The sequence below is a fragment of the Colius striatus genome, chromosome 3 (assembly GCF_028858725.1).
Source record: "Colius striatus isolate bColStr4 chromosome 3, bColStr4.1.hap1, whole genome shotgun sequence".
Lineage (NCBI taxonomy): Eukaryota > Metazoa > Chordata > Aves > Coliiformes > Coliidae > Colius > Colius striatus.
The window spans coordinates 60,034,652-60,050,013 of NC_084761.1; the positions used below are offsets into that span (position 1 = coordinate 60,034,652).

A 15,362-nucleotide genomic window follows, 5' to 3' on the forward strand; every position below is an offset into this window, starting at 1 on the left:
AGAGAGACAACCTTCCTATTAGGTTTTCCTGTTGCCTAGTTTAAGCTTTCTCTTGTGAAGTGTTTTGCCATTGGTAAATTCTGTTCCCTAAGACCCAATTATTGGTAAATTCCAATCCCAGAGCCATTTTCCTAGATGTAACCTGTGACAATGACAGAGTATATGGCTGGAGTCAGTATAGCCGTTGGTTTTGTTGAAAAGGAAACCTCTCAGCCTAGCTTAATGGTAGAAAACTAACCTGGCACCAAAAAAAAGGCATCTATTAGCAATGTGAATTGAGTAACATTTTGATCAAACAAGCACTAGGACCAGTACAAGGGAGGATAGGTGGAAATGAGCATAGCTGGGAGTATAGACAGGACATTGAGAGACAGGATAGCAAATGATAAACTCCATTGCTCATTTAAGACGTTTGTTTGTCTTGTGTGAAGTTACAGAAACCATTTCATTCTTCTGAAAAGCTGATAAAAAATATTTACTGCATATCTGTTGTAGTTTAAGCCCAACTAGAAATAAAGCACCACACAGACATTCCCTTATTCCTCCCCTTCACCCCACTCCATGGTGGGATGGGGAAAAGGTAACCAAAGGTCTTGTGGATCGAGACAAGGGCAGGGAGGGCTCAGTCACCAGTTATGCTCTTGGGCAAAACAGACTCGACTACTGAGCTTGGGAAAGAAAACAAAATCAGTTTCATCTGCCATCAACAGAAAAAAAATCAGAAAACTAGATTAGGATGACAAGAAAATACAATCAGCCATTTAAGGTCTCCTTCCTACTCCTCTTTCCCAGGGTCAGCTCACTGCTCCTGATGACTCTTCCTCCTTCTCCCCTCAGTAGCACAGGGAGTAGGGAATGAGGGATGTGGTCAGTTCCTTACAGATGGTCTCTGCCACTTCTTCTCAGAGGAAGACTCCTCACGTTCTTCCTGTGCTCCAAAGCAAGGTCCCTCCCACAGGACATAGTCCCTAAAGAACCTCTCCAGCATGAGTTCTTCCCAAGGGCAGCAGCTCCTCACAGACTGCCCCAGTATGGGTCCCTTCTGTGGCCTGCAATCTTCAGGCACATTCTGCTCCAACACCACCTCCTATAGAGTCACAGCTCCTCTGTGCACAGCCACCCCTCTGCCTCAGGGTCCTCCACAACCTGCCAGCTGATCTCAGCTCCACCATTGCCTTCTGTGGGTTGCAGGGAAACAGCTGCTGTCTCACCATGGGATGCAGGGGAGTCACTGCTCCAGGACACCTCCTCCTCACTGACCTTGGGGTCTGCATGTTCACTTCTCTCTCATCCCACTCCTTCCAGATCTCTCCCACTGCAGATTCCTCTTCTTAAATAGTGATGGCAGAGGTGCCAGACAGGCCTGGCCAGGCTGAAGGTGGGTCCAACTTAGAGCCAGGGGGAGTCTGAAGCAAGTTCTTAAAGGGGGCCACTCTTATAACCCCTCCCTCTGTTACCAAGAGAAACAGCTCTACACAAACCCAACTCAGTCTCTAGAGAACTTTACATGAGTCTGCTCATCTGCTTACCGAATACAGCAAAACACAGCTGAGTGTTCTTAAATATTGTTTCTTCTCAGTAGAAGGGAGAATGCAGAAATAGCTTTCTTCCTCTTTGGTCACCCTCCTCTCCCCATAGTAACATGTTTTTTTATAGCTTTGTTCAGTTTATGCTGGATGTGGAATAAAGTAAAACAATAATTTTTGCCTTTAGTCAGACCTGTTAAGACTGGTTTAACACCAGGTCATTAGTCCTAGAAGAACAGTACAAAGTGGCATGTATATCTGGAGCATGTACAGGTAATGTAGAGATAAGAGTCATTAAAGACACAGAAAAAAGATACGAGGGAGAGGTGCGTTCACCAGGCAAGCTATCCATTTTTCTCTGTCTCCAAGCAGCAATGAACTACTTAAGAAGATAAAATCTCCTTGGTGTATCATACCTGACCTGTTTAAGACTTAATTTTTTCACCCTTGATGGACCATTGTGTATTATTCTCTGTATTAAAAATGTAGAAAGTGAACAGAAACTCTTAAATTGCAGCCCTGGCACACAGCAAATGATTGCAACATTTTATTACACTCATAACTGAAGAGTCTTTGCTTTCAAATAAACATTTTCTAAGCTTAGAAAAAGAGTTCCTGCTGTCATTAAGCAAACCATTTTATCTTGCTCGCTTCAGTCTTAAGCTATCATTTGAAAGTAATAGTCATGTTTCATGGATAATCGTCTGAAGGTGGCAAATTATTGGTGCTGTACAGTAATCCCATGCTGTCACTTTAAGAGGAGAAATCCTTACATTTCTGGAATTAACATGCAGTTCTGTCTGACCTGTTGTGTGTGCTTTGAGGTCACAGCAATGTCCTTGCTCTTCACAGAACTATGTCAGAGTTGTGGAAGTGTGGTGGGACGAATACAAAGATTATTTTTATGCCAGTCGGCCGGAGACAAAAGCTCTACCCTATGGAGACATATCTGAGCTGAAAAAATTCCGTGAAGATCACAACTGCAAAAGTTTTAAGTGGTTTATGGAAGAAATAGCGTATGACATACCTTCATATTATCCCTTACCACCTAAAAATGTGGACTGGGGAGAGGTAAGTACAGCACATAAACCTCAATTTATCTTAGGAGCTTTTTTTTCAAAATGGCAAATGTGAAAGGAAGTGAGTGTTACTTGACATCAATCTGAGAACGGCCTCTTTGATTACTGCCATATTAAGGTATATGATACTAGCCAGAGAGCTATAGAGATAGAACCCTGGGGAAAAGAGATTTGGAAATACTTTCAAGTGGTGTGGTTTTTGTTGTTGTTGTTGTTGTTCAATTAGCCTCACAGGTCCACAAAGGACGATGTTATCTCTAGCCCTGTGTTCAGTTGGGTCTAAAGCTCTTTTTTCCATAGTTGGAATTTAAGGTTTGTTTTTCTTAAACAAAAAATGTGTGTGTCAGAGTATTGGTGAAAATTAATAGATGAAGATCTTTTTTTTGTGAAGGCTTAGAGGATAGGTCATGAAATCCAGGTGATGTACATCCTGCTTAAGTTTACAAGCCTGGGATGTACTCATACAGTTAGAGCCTCACTAAGTATCCTACCTGCATGTAATAATTTGATAGGATTTCTTAACAGTGACTTCCAGCATTTGTGTCTGAGAACAACTTTGCTAAATTAAGAATACGGTTACAAATTTGGCATTTCTGTGTGGTTGACAGAGAGAGACAGCGTGTCACCAGGTTAGTGCAGGACACCTCACTGAACCCTGCCTGGTTTGTTCTGACATTTAGCCCACACCTTGAGAAGATCTCTCTCTTACTGCACATCTCATGCCTGCTTTCAGGTTTTTTTCCCTTTTCAATTGATTCCAGACTTGTCCCATCTCTCCTATTAATTTCAATTTTGCAGATTGTGAAGGCAAAATCAGAAAATCACAGGAGTACAGAGGAGCACTCCTATGTCCCACAAAATTAAACAATCTCCTTTCCCAAGATATGTTGGACCCATTATTGTAATTTCAAAGGAGCATTAGAAAGTACAGAAGTGTCATCTCTTAACTTCTATGAGAAATTAGTGATATGGAGCATGTGTGTCATGGAAGGGAGTACAAATAGTCTTGTATCCAAGAGACCATCTGAACAATGCCACGTTCATTTCTTACCTAAAAGCTAGCACAGAGGCACAGAGCATCAGTTACTACATTAGCCTTAGACCTCATTTTGAATTGACAGAAAGGATTCAGGAGGCACATTATATATTACTGTTCACTGAGGTGAAATTAGCTGAAGATGATAAAATAATGATGGCCACCTTGTGGGAAATCGTCCCTGATAAAGCAAGCTGCTTGGGTGAAGCAACAGGAAAGTTCGAAGTTCAGAGACTTCTCTGAAGTTTTCTTCAACTCTTCTTCACTAGCTGATATATCTAAGGAATTCCACCACCCCCCTTCCCCCCTCCCCCATTTGTAACACCATACTAATTGCATTTCCAAACCATCAGGAATGAAAGTGTGGGGATTCATCTTCCCTAACGCTCTTTGGAAGTCAAGTCTAAGCTTAGTCCTCCAGACTTTATTCTACTGTCACAAAGAAGAAAGAGGCTCTGGCAAAGAAAATACGTCTGGAAAAAATGTTATTTGTGTCATAAAGCCTTTGTAAAGCTGTTTGTTGGTCCTTCTGAGAAGGGGATGAGATAATCAGCAGCTGAGGAATGCTTTCTGACAGGACTTTTGTTCTTTATGCCTGTGCTTGCCCCTCATCAACTTTCTCTCTTTTTTTTTATGTGTAATTGCTGCTCCAGACGGTACATATGAGCAGCTGGGTCAGTGGGCTGTGCCTGTTTGCAGTTAGTAACTGCCATGTGTAGCTTCTCTGCGTCCCCTTTCCCTCATCCACAAGATGAGAGTGACTTAGCTGAGCTCCTGCTTTGTTTATGAAGACCTGAGAGATTGAACATGCTTTGACAGGAGATTGAATAAATTAAAATACTTGGAAGTCCTAATTTCGGTGTCATTAATTTGGATCTGAGCTGAGCTCTGCAGCTCTAGCTGCATCAATGTACTCTAGCTCATCAGCGACTGCAAATTAGCAGGGATAGTTTGAAGCTCCACCTCCCAGAATGATTAACATCAGTACTTATATGCAGATTTGTCTCTTTCTGTCAGATATCTGTTTCTGGTTTGCGAGATAAGTGGGAATTTTCTGAACTTCTTCATGTTTATTTTTACCTTGAGACTGATTTAAGACTACAAAACCTCTTTTCCAGATTAGAGGCCTTGAAACCTCTTACTGCATCGATAGCATGGGGCACACCAATGGTGGGATTGTTGAGCTTGGGCCATGCCACAGAATGGGAGGAAATCAGGTAAGGAGCTCGGAGGCAAGCCTGAAAGAGAATCGCTTGCTGTGGATGATAACTGGCCAGTTTTCTGTTAAGCCTGCACATAAATTCACATAGGTGCCAGCTACAAAGATGGGAGTTAGGGATTTTCCATAAGCATACTGACATTGCAAAAGTATGGGGGATCTGAAAATATAATTTCAAACGCAAATGGTACAAAATTAAAGCCAAATTCATAATCTCCTCTTCAGGGAAGCAAGTATGTGAGGAAGCAAGAAATGTGTTTTAAAGCAACCATATCACTGCATCAGAATAACTCTTAGCATTGCTGCTGATTCATCATTTATCTTCACTTAATAATTATAGGAAATAACCCTGTTACTTGCTTTGGCTTCACAAAGTTGATTTACTCTAACTGCACTTTTATGCAGTAACACATCTTCCACCACAGGAGACGAGAAATTGAATACAAATTTGTCTCTGCTTCTGGTAGAACAGAACTGATAAATGATTCTGTGATTCTACATTTGAGTCAGAAAAGACCCTTAAGATTGAGTCCAACGTTAACCTTAGCACTGCCACATCCGCCACTAATCCATGTCTCTTAAGTCCCACATCTTTTGAAAATCTCCAAGGATGGTGACTCCACCACCACCCAGGGCAGCCTGTTCCATGGCTGGACAATGCTTTTTGTGAAGAAATTTTTCCTAATATCCAATCTAAACCTCCCCTGGCACAACTTGAAGTCATGTCCTCTTGTCCTGTCACTTGTTACTTGGGAAAAGAGACTGACCCCCACCTCACTACAACCTCCTTTCAGGTAGTTGTAGAGAGTGATAAGGTCTTCTCTTAGCCTCTTTTTCTCCAGACTAAACAACCCCAGTTCCCTCAACCGCTCCTCATAAGACTTGTCCTCCAGACCCTTACCAGCTTCATTGGCTGTCTCTGGATATGCTCCAGCACCTCGGTGTCATTCGTGTAGTGAGGGCCCAGAACTGAACACCATTTGAGGTGCGGCCTTACCAGCACTGAGTACAGGGACATAGTCACTTTGCTAGTCCTGCTGGCTACATTTGGCCTTTTTGGCCACCTAGGCACGCTGCTGGCTCATGTCCATTAACACCTCTAGTTGGACAGCTTTCCAGTCACTCTGCCCCAGGCCTGTAGCATTGCATGGGGTTGTTATGGCCCAAGTGCAGGACCCAACACTTGGCCTTGTTGAACCTCACACAGTTGGCCTCAGCCCATCTATCCAGCCTGTCCAGGTCCTTCTGAAGAACCTTCCTGCCCTCAAGCATGTCTGTACCTGCCCAGCTTGGTGTCATCTGCAAACGTACTGAGGGCGCACTTGAACCTCTCATGCAGATCAACAGGCCCCAGCACTGAGCCCAGGGTAACACCACTGGTGACCAGCCACCAATTGGGTTTAACTCCATTCACCACCACCCTCTGGGCCCTGACATCCAGCCAGTTTTTGACTCAACGAAGAGCATGGCTGTCCAAGCCATGAGCAGCTAGTTTCTCCAGGAGAATGCTGGAGACAATAGATGGTTGCACTCCAAGCTGCTTTTGTGTTTGACCTGTATCTTCACAAACCTACCAACATTACCACACAAACATGCTGTTCTGTCTTTACATTTCCTTTTTTACTTGGAAAACTTTCCAGATTTTAAAATCTTTTTTTATGCTGATGTAGACTTGAACCACTATTATCACAGCAGCCATGATATCACGTGCAGGATGATGCTTTTGAAAATCAAATTTGGGCTACCTCTTAGTAGCCACTGTCTGTTTTATTTTGATATTTAATGAAAAAGTTCACTAAAGTGCTTTTTCTGTATATATTCCCCCAAAACCACTGTAACAATTCTTTTGTAAGAAGTAGCTAATATTTTTGTATCTGGATGCAATTGTTTGATTTCCTCTGTGGATAAAAGGCCAAAGTTTTGCTGTCTTCACATGAAATTACAGTCCAGGACCAAGGTCTTGCTACCAGATGTTTTGAATAATAGTGGGTTGTTTGACCATAAAATCATATGGAAGCTTTTAATCAAACACTTTAAGAAGTCTCCCAAACAGGAATCCCTTTATTTTTATCATTTTTATCTTGCTAAGTAAGTTTCTTAAGTTTTCTAAGTCCTACAGGAAAGTTATCCATGAAATTTTATGTTGTAACAAACTTGTACTATCACATCATGTAGAATAAAGAACCTTCCTGAAAGACAAGTGTAATAACACCAGAGGATGTTTTTGATGGTGCAGTCTTGTTGATGTTTTCAGTGTTTCTAAACAGGTGGGATTTTTTTTCTGTTAGCTTTTCAGAATCAATGAAGCTAATCAACTCATGCAGTACGATCAGTGCTTAACTAAAGGACTGGATGGATCCAAAGTTTTGATTATACATTGTAATCAGAATGAACACAAGGACTGGCAATACTTCAAGGTATGCAACAGATACATGTCAGAAAAGAAATTACAATTTGCATCCTGTTTTTTTGCACCTTTTTAACATGATGTGTATCTGAAAACATAGATCTATGACAAGGTTAACTGAATCTTAGAGGAAGTTGTTAATTGCATGGTCTTGGGAATTTATGCTTGCTGGGAAAACTTCCTCTAGGGAAAGATGCTTTTCTGCAGCAAAATCTTAAAGGAAAGTCTCATGAGGCTACATGTGCTGCCACAGGTACGTTAGGAGTTAGCCCTTGTCTCAGAGGAACCAAAGAGGATGTCTGCTACCAGTGACAGAGTTTCTAAAAGCTTTTAGTGCCTTCTCTGCCTGTATGCTTTCTGCCAAGAAGGTTTCTTTAATGCATGCTGTGAGAAGATTGCTTAAATGCTGGAGTGCATTTAACAGCTTGGGTCAATATTAGGTATTTTGAGAGGTCTGAATTGAAGTGTTGCTCTGTTTAAAGAGATAAAATCTTTTTAGTCTTAGATAGGAATAGGTAAACGTAGCGTTACTCTTTGCCTTTTTGTGTTGTCTTTGCTTTTTTCAGCATTTCTTTTTCCTATTCATTAGCTGTTCCCTCATAACATGCTCTTGTGAATTCTGGGTGTGGCACCATTATAATGCTATTGCAAAATATAAATTTTTAATAAAGATGTGGAATGTTGGCTGAATCACATGTGAGGGCTCTGTTTAGTCACAACATCTGTAATTCCTCTATTAATACTAGTTTTGAAGGTGTTACTTTAAAAAATATCTAGGGTTACATTTCTGATTTGTCTTTTAAAAATGAGACAATAGTATAAGGCTTGGCTATAGCCACATGTGACTTGATTCTGTGTCCAAGAAACCATTCTGTATCAATTTTTCTTCAGTCTACATAGCATATTGCATATTTACTAATTCATTAGCTGCTTATCTGGACTGTGTTTGTCTGAAGGACACTGTTGAGTGCAGTGAAACTTGTTTGTTATCCTTTAAGCCATTCCAGTTTTTCTGATATTAGCTTAAAGCAAGCACCACAGTGCCATTTCCACCCAAATTTCTTGTGCCATATAGATAGACAAAATTCTTTAAACCTGAAATTTAAAAATCAATAAGCAGTGTTTCAGTGTTTGCTAACTTATACTTTAATGTTAGAATAGCATACATATACATGAGAGAGAAATACAGAGATATAAGTAAATAAATAACTCACTTGTTAACTCTTCAACCATTCCAGTGTGTCCCACCATGTTACTTGGCTCTTCTCTAAGCATTTCTTTTGCAAAAGATTTCTCTTTTGGGTTTACACTCCATTTTCCTCACAGTGGTACCAAGTCTTGCAATTGTTTGCTTATTACAACCAGTTATAAGGAAGCCCAGTAGGCATGGTCTGGGCTGTAGAACAAAACACTGACTGGTTTCTAGAAGGGGGGGAAAAAGGGAGGAGGATGAGAGTGAAAGGCTCAACAAGGATATGTAACCAAGCAAATCTAGAGATTTAGCAGTCTACTGTGCAGTAGAGAGAATATGACCATTTCCTCTAATGAGGAGGGTGTAAGGAATGAAATGCTTATGAACTGCTGAAAAATGTTGTAGCCTCATGTAAATGAAAGCTGCCAGGAGATTTTATCTGTTTGGTCGGTTGATTGTTTCTGGAATGAACATTTGTGTGCCAGTTTGACAAGCCACTTGACTGTTGAGCAGCAGCAGGGCTTCAGTGCCCAGAAGTAAAATGAAGAACAGGGCTGGCAGTGATCCGCCTGTTGTGCTTGTGTTGGGACATCTATTTACCTCTCCAAGCAGAGGACCCCCACCCACATCTGGCTGCATGGAAGGAGCAGGTATCGAGCTGAACCAGTGTTTTGATATGGGAGTGGTGAGGTGATGGAGAGGGTCCTGTGCCACAGAAGCTGGATGTTCAGATGTGGGCACACTGCAGTGCCCCGTGTTTTCTTCAGTTCTGTTGCTCTCCAGCCCAGATGCAGCCAGGCAGTCGGTTGGGGCTGCACCGAGCACAAGGGGTCAGCAAGCAGGAGAGGAGCCATGGGCTGCTCTGTGAACCGTGAGGCTCAGGCACGGCAGCACAGAGGGGACATGGAAGGAGCCAGACATGTGAGTGTCAGCCTGAATGTGCTAGACACGATAGGTCTGCAGTTACTTAGGCAGCCTTCCGTAGCTCTGGAGGCCAGAATTGCTCTCATAGCCTCTTCTCTTCCTTCTACCACTCAAAGCGGATGCAAAGTTACTGCTTTTTTTGTTTTTCCCCAGCGTGAGTAATTTTAGTGCTGGGCAGTTGCTTTATGTGGGGGCTAACTGAAGGAGGATCTGCCTAGCGACGTCACTTCTCATCCACCCAGTGAGTTAGCTGTCCTTGAGAGATAATCCTTTGGTTTGGTTATAGGATGGATGAAAATGCCAGAAGAATTGTAGACACGGTTTTGCTCATTTTCTCAGCAGTTTGTTGCCTAAGGGAAATGGGAGGCATCTCAAGTGGACCTACACATATCAAACCTTTCATAATACAAGGGCTGTGAAAGTCTAGGTTTAACAAAGACTAAGATAAGTATAGAACTGATCTGTTCTGCGACCCTGAAACCTGGTTTTGTAGGTAGTTATATTGCAGTCATGAAGAAAATGTTAAAAAAAAAAAAAAAAAACCAACCCAGAAACCAACACATGTTCCTGATGGTTTTGTTTTCCAGAATCTGCACAGATTTACCCACATTCCATCGGGGAAGTGCTTGGATCGCTCCGAAGTCCTCCATCAAGTTTTCATTTCAGAGTGTGACTCCAGTAAAGCAACACAAAAATGGGAAATGAACAACATCCTTAGCGTGTAGACAGACAAAACCTACCTACTGACACATTAATTTGTACAGGACTGAAAATAGCCTGAAAACTGCTGCAATTATTAACTTTGTACAGCTGCGAGCCTCCCGGCTTGGATGAAGGACATAGACAAACTGTGATTATTACAATAACATTATCATCCGCAGTTAATGTTTACAAAACTGCTTTACCTTAAACTCTGTAGATGTTTACATCTTTTTGTTTTAAGATATTGGTAAATTAATGTGCTGTTAGCTATGTTTCATAGGAACATAGTTAAAAGCGTTGTCGTCTTCTTTGGGATTACACTCAGGGGTCTGAAGGCAGTTTTTTTACACACACTTGAAAAGGTTGGAGTAACCAGATTTTCATAGAACTTGGTGATTATCAACCTGTTGTATATTTTTATTTAATTTTACATCTTACTAAGCACTGCCACAGGTTATTAGCCAGGGTGGCCTTCTCTCACAATCATGCTGCTTTTTTGGAAAGTGGTTTTCAACATATTTAGTGCCTCTTTCATTTCTCTCTTTCACAAGAAGAGCATTTGTTGGATATTATACAATGGATTTATCCTAGCTGTCACCAGGGGTAGGGACCAAGCATACCACCCCGTGTAATTATTGTGTTAATGAAGACAGATTGTCAGTTTGGCTGCTCTGCTTGGACTGGACACTATGTACAGTGCGAGGAAGAGCTTAGTGTTGAGTTTAGTGCTGATGTGGTATACTTCAACGGGAGTAAGCAAACACACTTGCAATTCCAGTTCAGAATTTCTAAGCACTAACCTGCTTGTTTAAACCATGCCTTACATTAAAATGATTTTAATAAAATAAAGCTGCACAATCATGTAAAACTTAGAAATAATCCAATGCTTTGCTTATATTGTTATTTTAAATGGAAATCACTTAGGGGTGGACTAAAACTTTTAATTGGGAAGACAAAAAAATCAGGCTTCTTAACACACCTGTGTAATTCTTTACAAGGACTAGTTCAGATGTCAGATTTAAGTTTGTAAAGAGAAATGGAAATCCTGAAACTGCATTTATTCGTACTAGTTTCCTTCTTATTTTTGTCATTGGGAACTTCTCCTGAGGGATTACAAACATGAAATACAAACGCTTGGTGCTACAGTGTGTAGAATAGAATGTGAAGAAGTTTCTAACATTGTTCTGGAAAGGAGTTGATGCAAACTCCCTTAGGAGTATAAATATTTACTCTGAAGGAACAGAGAGGTGGAGGAGAAATGACTTACCCTCCCTTCCTCATTCCAGATTTTGTGACTGTTAATTGTTGACATCGGTGTACTGGTTTCGTAAGAGTTACGCTTATAACATGTCACACTCTTGAATATGACTAGAGACTTCTCTGGAATCTAGAATAGCGTTGCATGCAGCTTCCATTGATGTTAACAAGGGTTGTGTATCATATTTGGTGACAGAATTTGATTTTTTTTAGGGCTGTCTGCACTGATCTATTAGTTTTGGATCTTTCCTAGTTTCTTTAAACTTCTCAACTATCCTTTCAGAGCTATGGAAAATAGAAAATAAAAGAGGGAGAAACTGGGGGGAAAAAAGGAAAATAAGGGTGTGCACCGGTACTTGTTCCTTGTGTGTATGAAAACTGACTCCATTTTTGTGTGTTGAGTAGATTAATCATACGACTATGCATAAGAGGAAGAGTGGTGGCACATACATTGTGCGGGTGTGCGTTTTAACTGGGTGTTTTGTGCAATTCGTTGAAAGCCGATGCTGTATGTGAATATGAGTTTGTATGTGAGATGAAACCTTACAAAACATGAGATCATAAGAAGCTGTTGCTGTAATGATTTTTTTCCTACTATAGCCAGCTTGGAAAAGAAAAATAATTCCCATATTCTTACTTTGTAAGTTGATGATAATATCACTATGCATTTCTACATATTTTATAAATTTGATTTATGCAGATTTTGATACACTGTATGTTTCTGTAGAAATTGTATAAATCTTTAAAAAATTTATTAGGGATAAATCTGGGAAACCTGTGTATATCTTCCTTATGGGTTGCTTGTTTTTTAGGTGAAGAAAATAAAATATTTGGATTTTTGGGTTTACTATACTTTTACAGAATAAAAATGGATTATTCTCTTTATAGAAACCCCATCTCTCGAAACCTAGACAACTTCAATGCTACAAACTTACAAATATTAAAAGTGGTTTATTTTCATTTTTATCTAGGGTACCTTTTGTTGCATCTTCAGGGACTCAGGTTTGGTTTTGTTTTGTTTTTTTTCCAGTGAAATGAAAAATTAAATTCCCACTGAGAGCTACCTCATGGACACATTTGGATTTTTGTATCACCTGCCCTGATCTAATTAGGTAGATTTAATATACTCGTAGAAAATGGACTCAAAAATGATTCCTAAAGTAAAACTGAAGGTCAGGGCCAGCTGCTAGTGTTTTGACTGTATATTTTATCTTGATCTCTCTGTGTTTCCATGAACAAACATGTTGGGTTTGTTGGAGTTTTTTTTTCCTGAGCAAGTTTCTTAGCAAAAGAGTATGCAATTAAATTGGGACATGGAAGACACAAGTTCTGGCCTAAGAGCAAATCTACATGTGGAAATCTACAGCATTTCTGTGCTGGTGGGGTTCTTATTTCACAGACATGTCTGTCAATGCACTTTTGTGTATTCTGATTTCAACAGCCTCTTTTTTGCCAAAACCCTGGGGACGTGGCAGGAGATCGTTTCTGTATGGAATGCCCTTTTATGTAGGGAAATAGGAACTGATAGGAAGCAGGAGACAACTGTCTTCCATTACCAGAGATCCTAACATCCTAACAGAGGAAAACCAACGGCACCCTTTGGGCAGTACCAAAGATGCTGTGCCCACTGGTGGCGTCCTAGAACCAATTCATTTCCTTAATCCCAGTAAATCTCCTTTACTCCTATCCGCTTTTTCCGTCACATCTGCCTCCAAATTGCAGTCCCTGAAGCCAAAAGTTAACAACTTACTGCTTGGAAAAAAGACCAAGAAGCCTGAAATGCCAGGGATGTAAAAATTTTATGCTCATCTCTGATCTGTGACTTTTCATAAGAAAAGCATAGTGTTGTCTATAAAAAAACACAAAAGATGTTTTGGTAGATTTTGCTGTGTATCATAGAATCATAGAATGGTAGGGGTTGGAAGGGATCTTTAGAGATCATCTAGTCCAACCCCCCTGCAGATGCAGGTTCACCTAGATCAGGTTGCATAGGAACATGTCCAGGCGGGTCTTGAAGACCTCCAAGGAAGGAGACTCCACAACCCCTCTGGGCAGCCTGTGCCAGGGCTCCCTCACCCTCACAGTCCATTTAGGTTAAAAAATATTAAATTTGTGCAAGATCCATGAAGCCATAGAGATAATTAGAGGAATTTCAGAACATGCAAAATAAATTAACTACACCATTGAACACAAACTTGTTTTTTTGTAAAAGCATTTATTGTTTGGTCCCTGCTGGTGAGCTTGGATCTATCAGTTGTAATAGCTGAAAAGCAACAACTTGAGGCAAAACAAATTAGTGGTGTTTCTGGTGGTCGTTCTCCTTACTATAAAAGGCATGGGAATACGAGGTCATGTTGTGTTTTAAAATCTTATCTTGCTTACATTCATGAGAGTAGTCCATGAAGTGTCAGTGGTTATCTTACAGGGTAATGGTTGCATTCTGGGAACATCAGAAGCTGTTGCCGGCATTTAGTCCTCTGGTTGTCGACTTTAATTACCATGCAAGCCTCCTCTGAACTCCTGTAGTGTTGGAATGCATGGCTGGTGCTGTGTAGGAGGAGACTCTTAAGTATAGGGTGACTCTAGGTAGAGAAAGTGATAGGTTATCCATAAATGTGGTGAGCTTGTCTCCCTTTGGGTTTAAGACAAAAAGTACATAAACCGTGAGTGACCCCTAATGGCTGAAGCTGCTTTGCCCCCCACTTTCATTGTGGGGAGCCTCTGCTCATCTTCCCCTGGCGCTGCTGCCAGGAGTGTGTGCTGCCTCACTCCTCACACCCTCAGCTGCACTAAATGGCGTGGAGCGTTGCAAAAGCGGGAAGAGGTCTGTCTGGATTATACATCTCAGTAACTCAGTTAATGGTTAAGAACCTTTGGTTTTTAAATCTTAAAAACATAAGTCTGCTCCTTGAAAACAATATTCTCCATTACCATATAACACGGTCCAGGTAAAAGAAATCTGTCTGCACAACCCTTAAGGTTTTTACTGCACTGCACAGCTCTCTGACCATTCTGAACAACCATGGGGAGGGAAAGTGCAGCAAGGTTAGTGGCATAGCTTATGGTCTGATGAATCTTAACAGACTGATGAGAAATGCACGTTAATTTGGTTAACAGGTCAACGAAGATGACAGGGATCACAGCCTGTAAGGAGCTGTTCAGACACCAAGATGAAAAGGTAAGTTTGAGTGTTAGATCCCTTCTTCTCACTAATTATACTGCGCTGAAAGGAAGGGTGATTGGTGTGGGGACAAGAATGGTGCCCCATCTGAAGCAGAGTGCAGGTGAAGCAGGGCTGAGGGCCAGGTGGATCCCACGGGTCCCCTGCACGCAGTCATTCGGTGTGAAAGCGGAACTGCCTCCAGTGGGCTTCCAGTTCAAACAACTCAGCAGTGTTTCTTGTGAAAGAATAATGTCTCCTGTACAAAAAAGAAGCAAAAAGGTGGGAGAAGCAGCATAGCACTAACACTTGGTAAAAACACCACAAAGCAGACAAGCAAACTCTAATGCCTGAAATGCACATCATGGCAACAGCAGGCCTCTGGCTTAGTATCCCTGAAAGCGGAAGAGAAGGAATGTAGAGGATATTTTCCTTTCCTGGAAAGGACTGCTGGTGGCACTGTGTGTCAGTCAAGAAGGCAGCATGCCCAGACAGTTGTTAAAACATATTCTTTAAATGAAGGTGAGGAAATCCTACTTGGAATATACTTTCTGAATCATTTGGAAGCACTAGAGTGGAAATAGATATTAAAAAGCAGCCTTTTCCCCTTGAAATTTGTGGAAGGATTTCCCCAGGAAAATAATTTAGGCCAGTATCTTTGAACAAGTTCTGATGCTAAACAGCAGTGGATCTTGGAATAAAGTCCTCTAGATCTCTGGCATGTGGATGCACATTCTCTGGGTTAGGCCTCTCACATTAGCACCTAGGGGTAAGAGCTATGGCCAGTGCTACTAAGGCTGGTACTTACATTTCCAAGGGCTGATGGGCAAAACCTTGCCCTCTGCAAGCTGTGCTTCTGC

General features: G+C 41.2%; 1 protein-coding gene across 2 annotated transcripts in view; it reads left to right on the forward strand.

Annotated features, from left to right (window-relative positions):
* GALNT7 (polypeptide N-acetylgalactosaminyltransferase 7) overlaps window positions 1–12,053 on the forward strand; it is a 73,917-nt gene extending 61,864 nt beyond the window's left edge. For both annotated transcript variants that reach the window (XM_061992689.1, XM_061992690.1), the window contains exons 9-12: window positions 2,379–2,597; window positions 4,760–4,858; window positions 7,149–7,277; window positions 9,971–12,053. In XM_061992689.1, the coding sequence (XP_061848673.1) occupies window positions 2,379–2,597; window positions 4,760–4,858; window positions 7,149–7,277; window positions 9,971–10,108 (585 nt within the window). In that variant the 3' untranslated portion in view covers window positions 10,109–12,053. The remainder of the gene's footprint in view (window positions 1–2,378; window positions 2,598–4,759; window positions 4,859–7,148; window positions 7,278–9,970) is intronic.
* The last annotated feature ends 3,309 nt before the right edge of the window (window positions 12,054–15,362 follow it).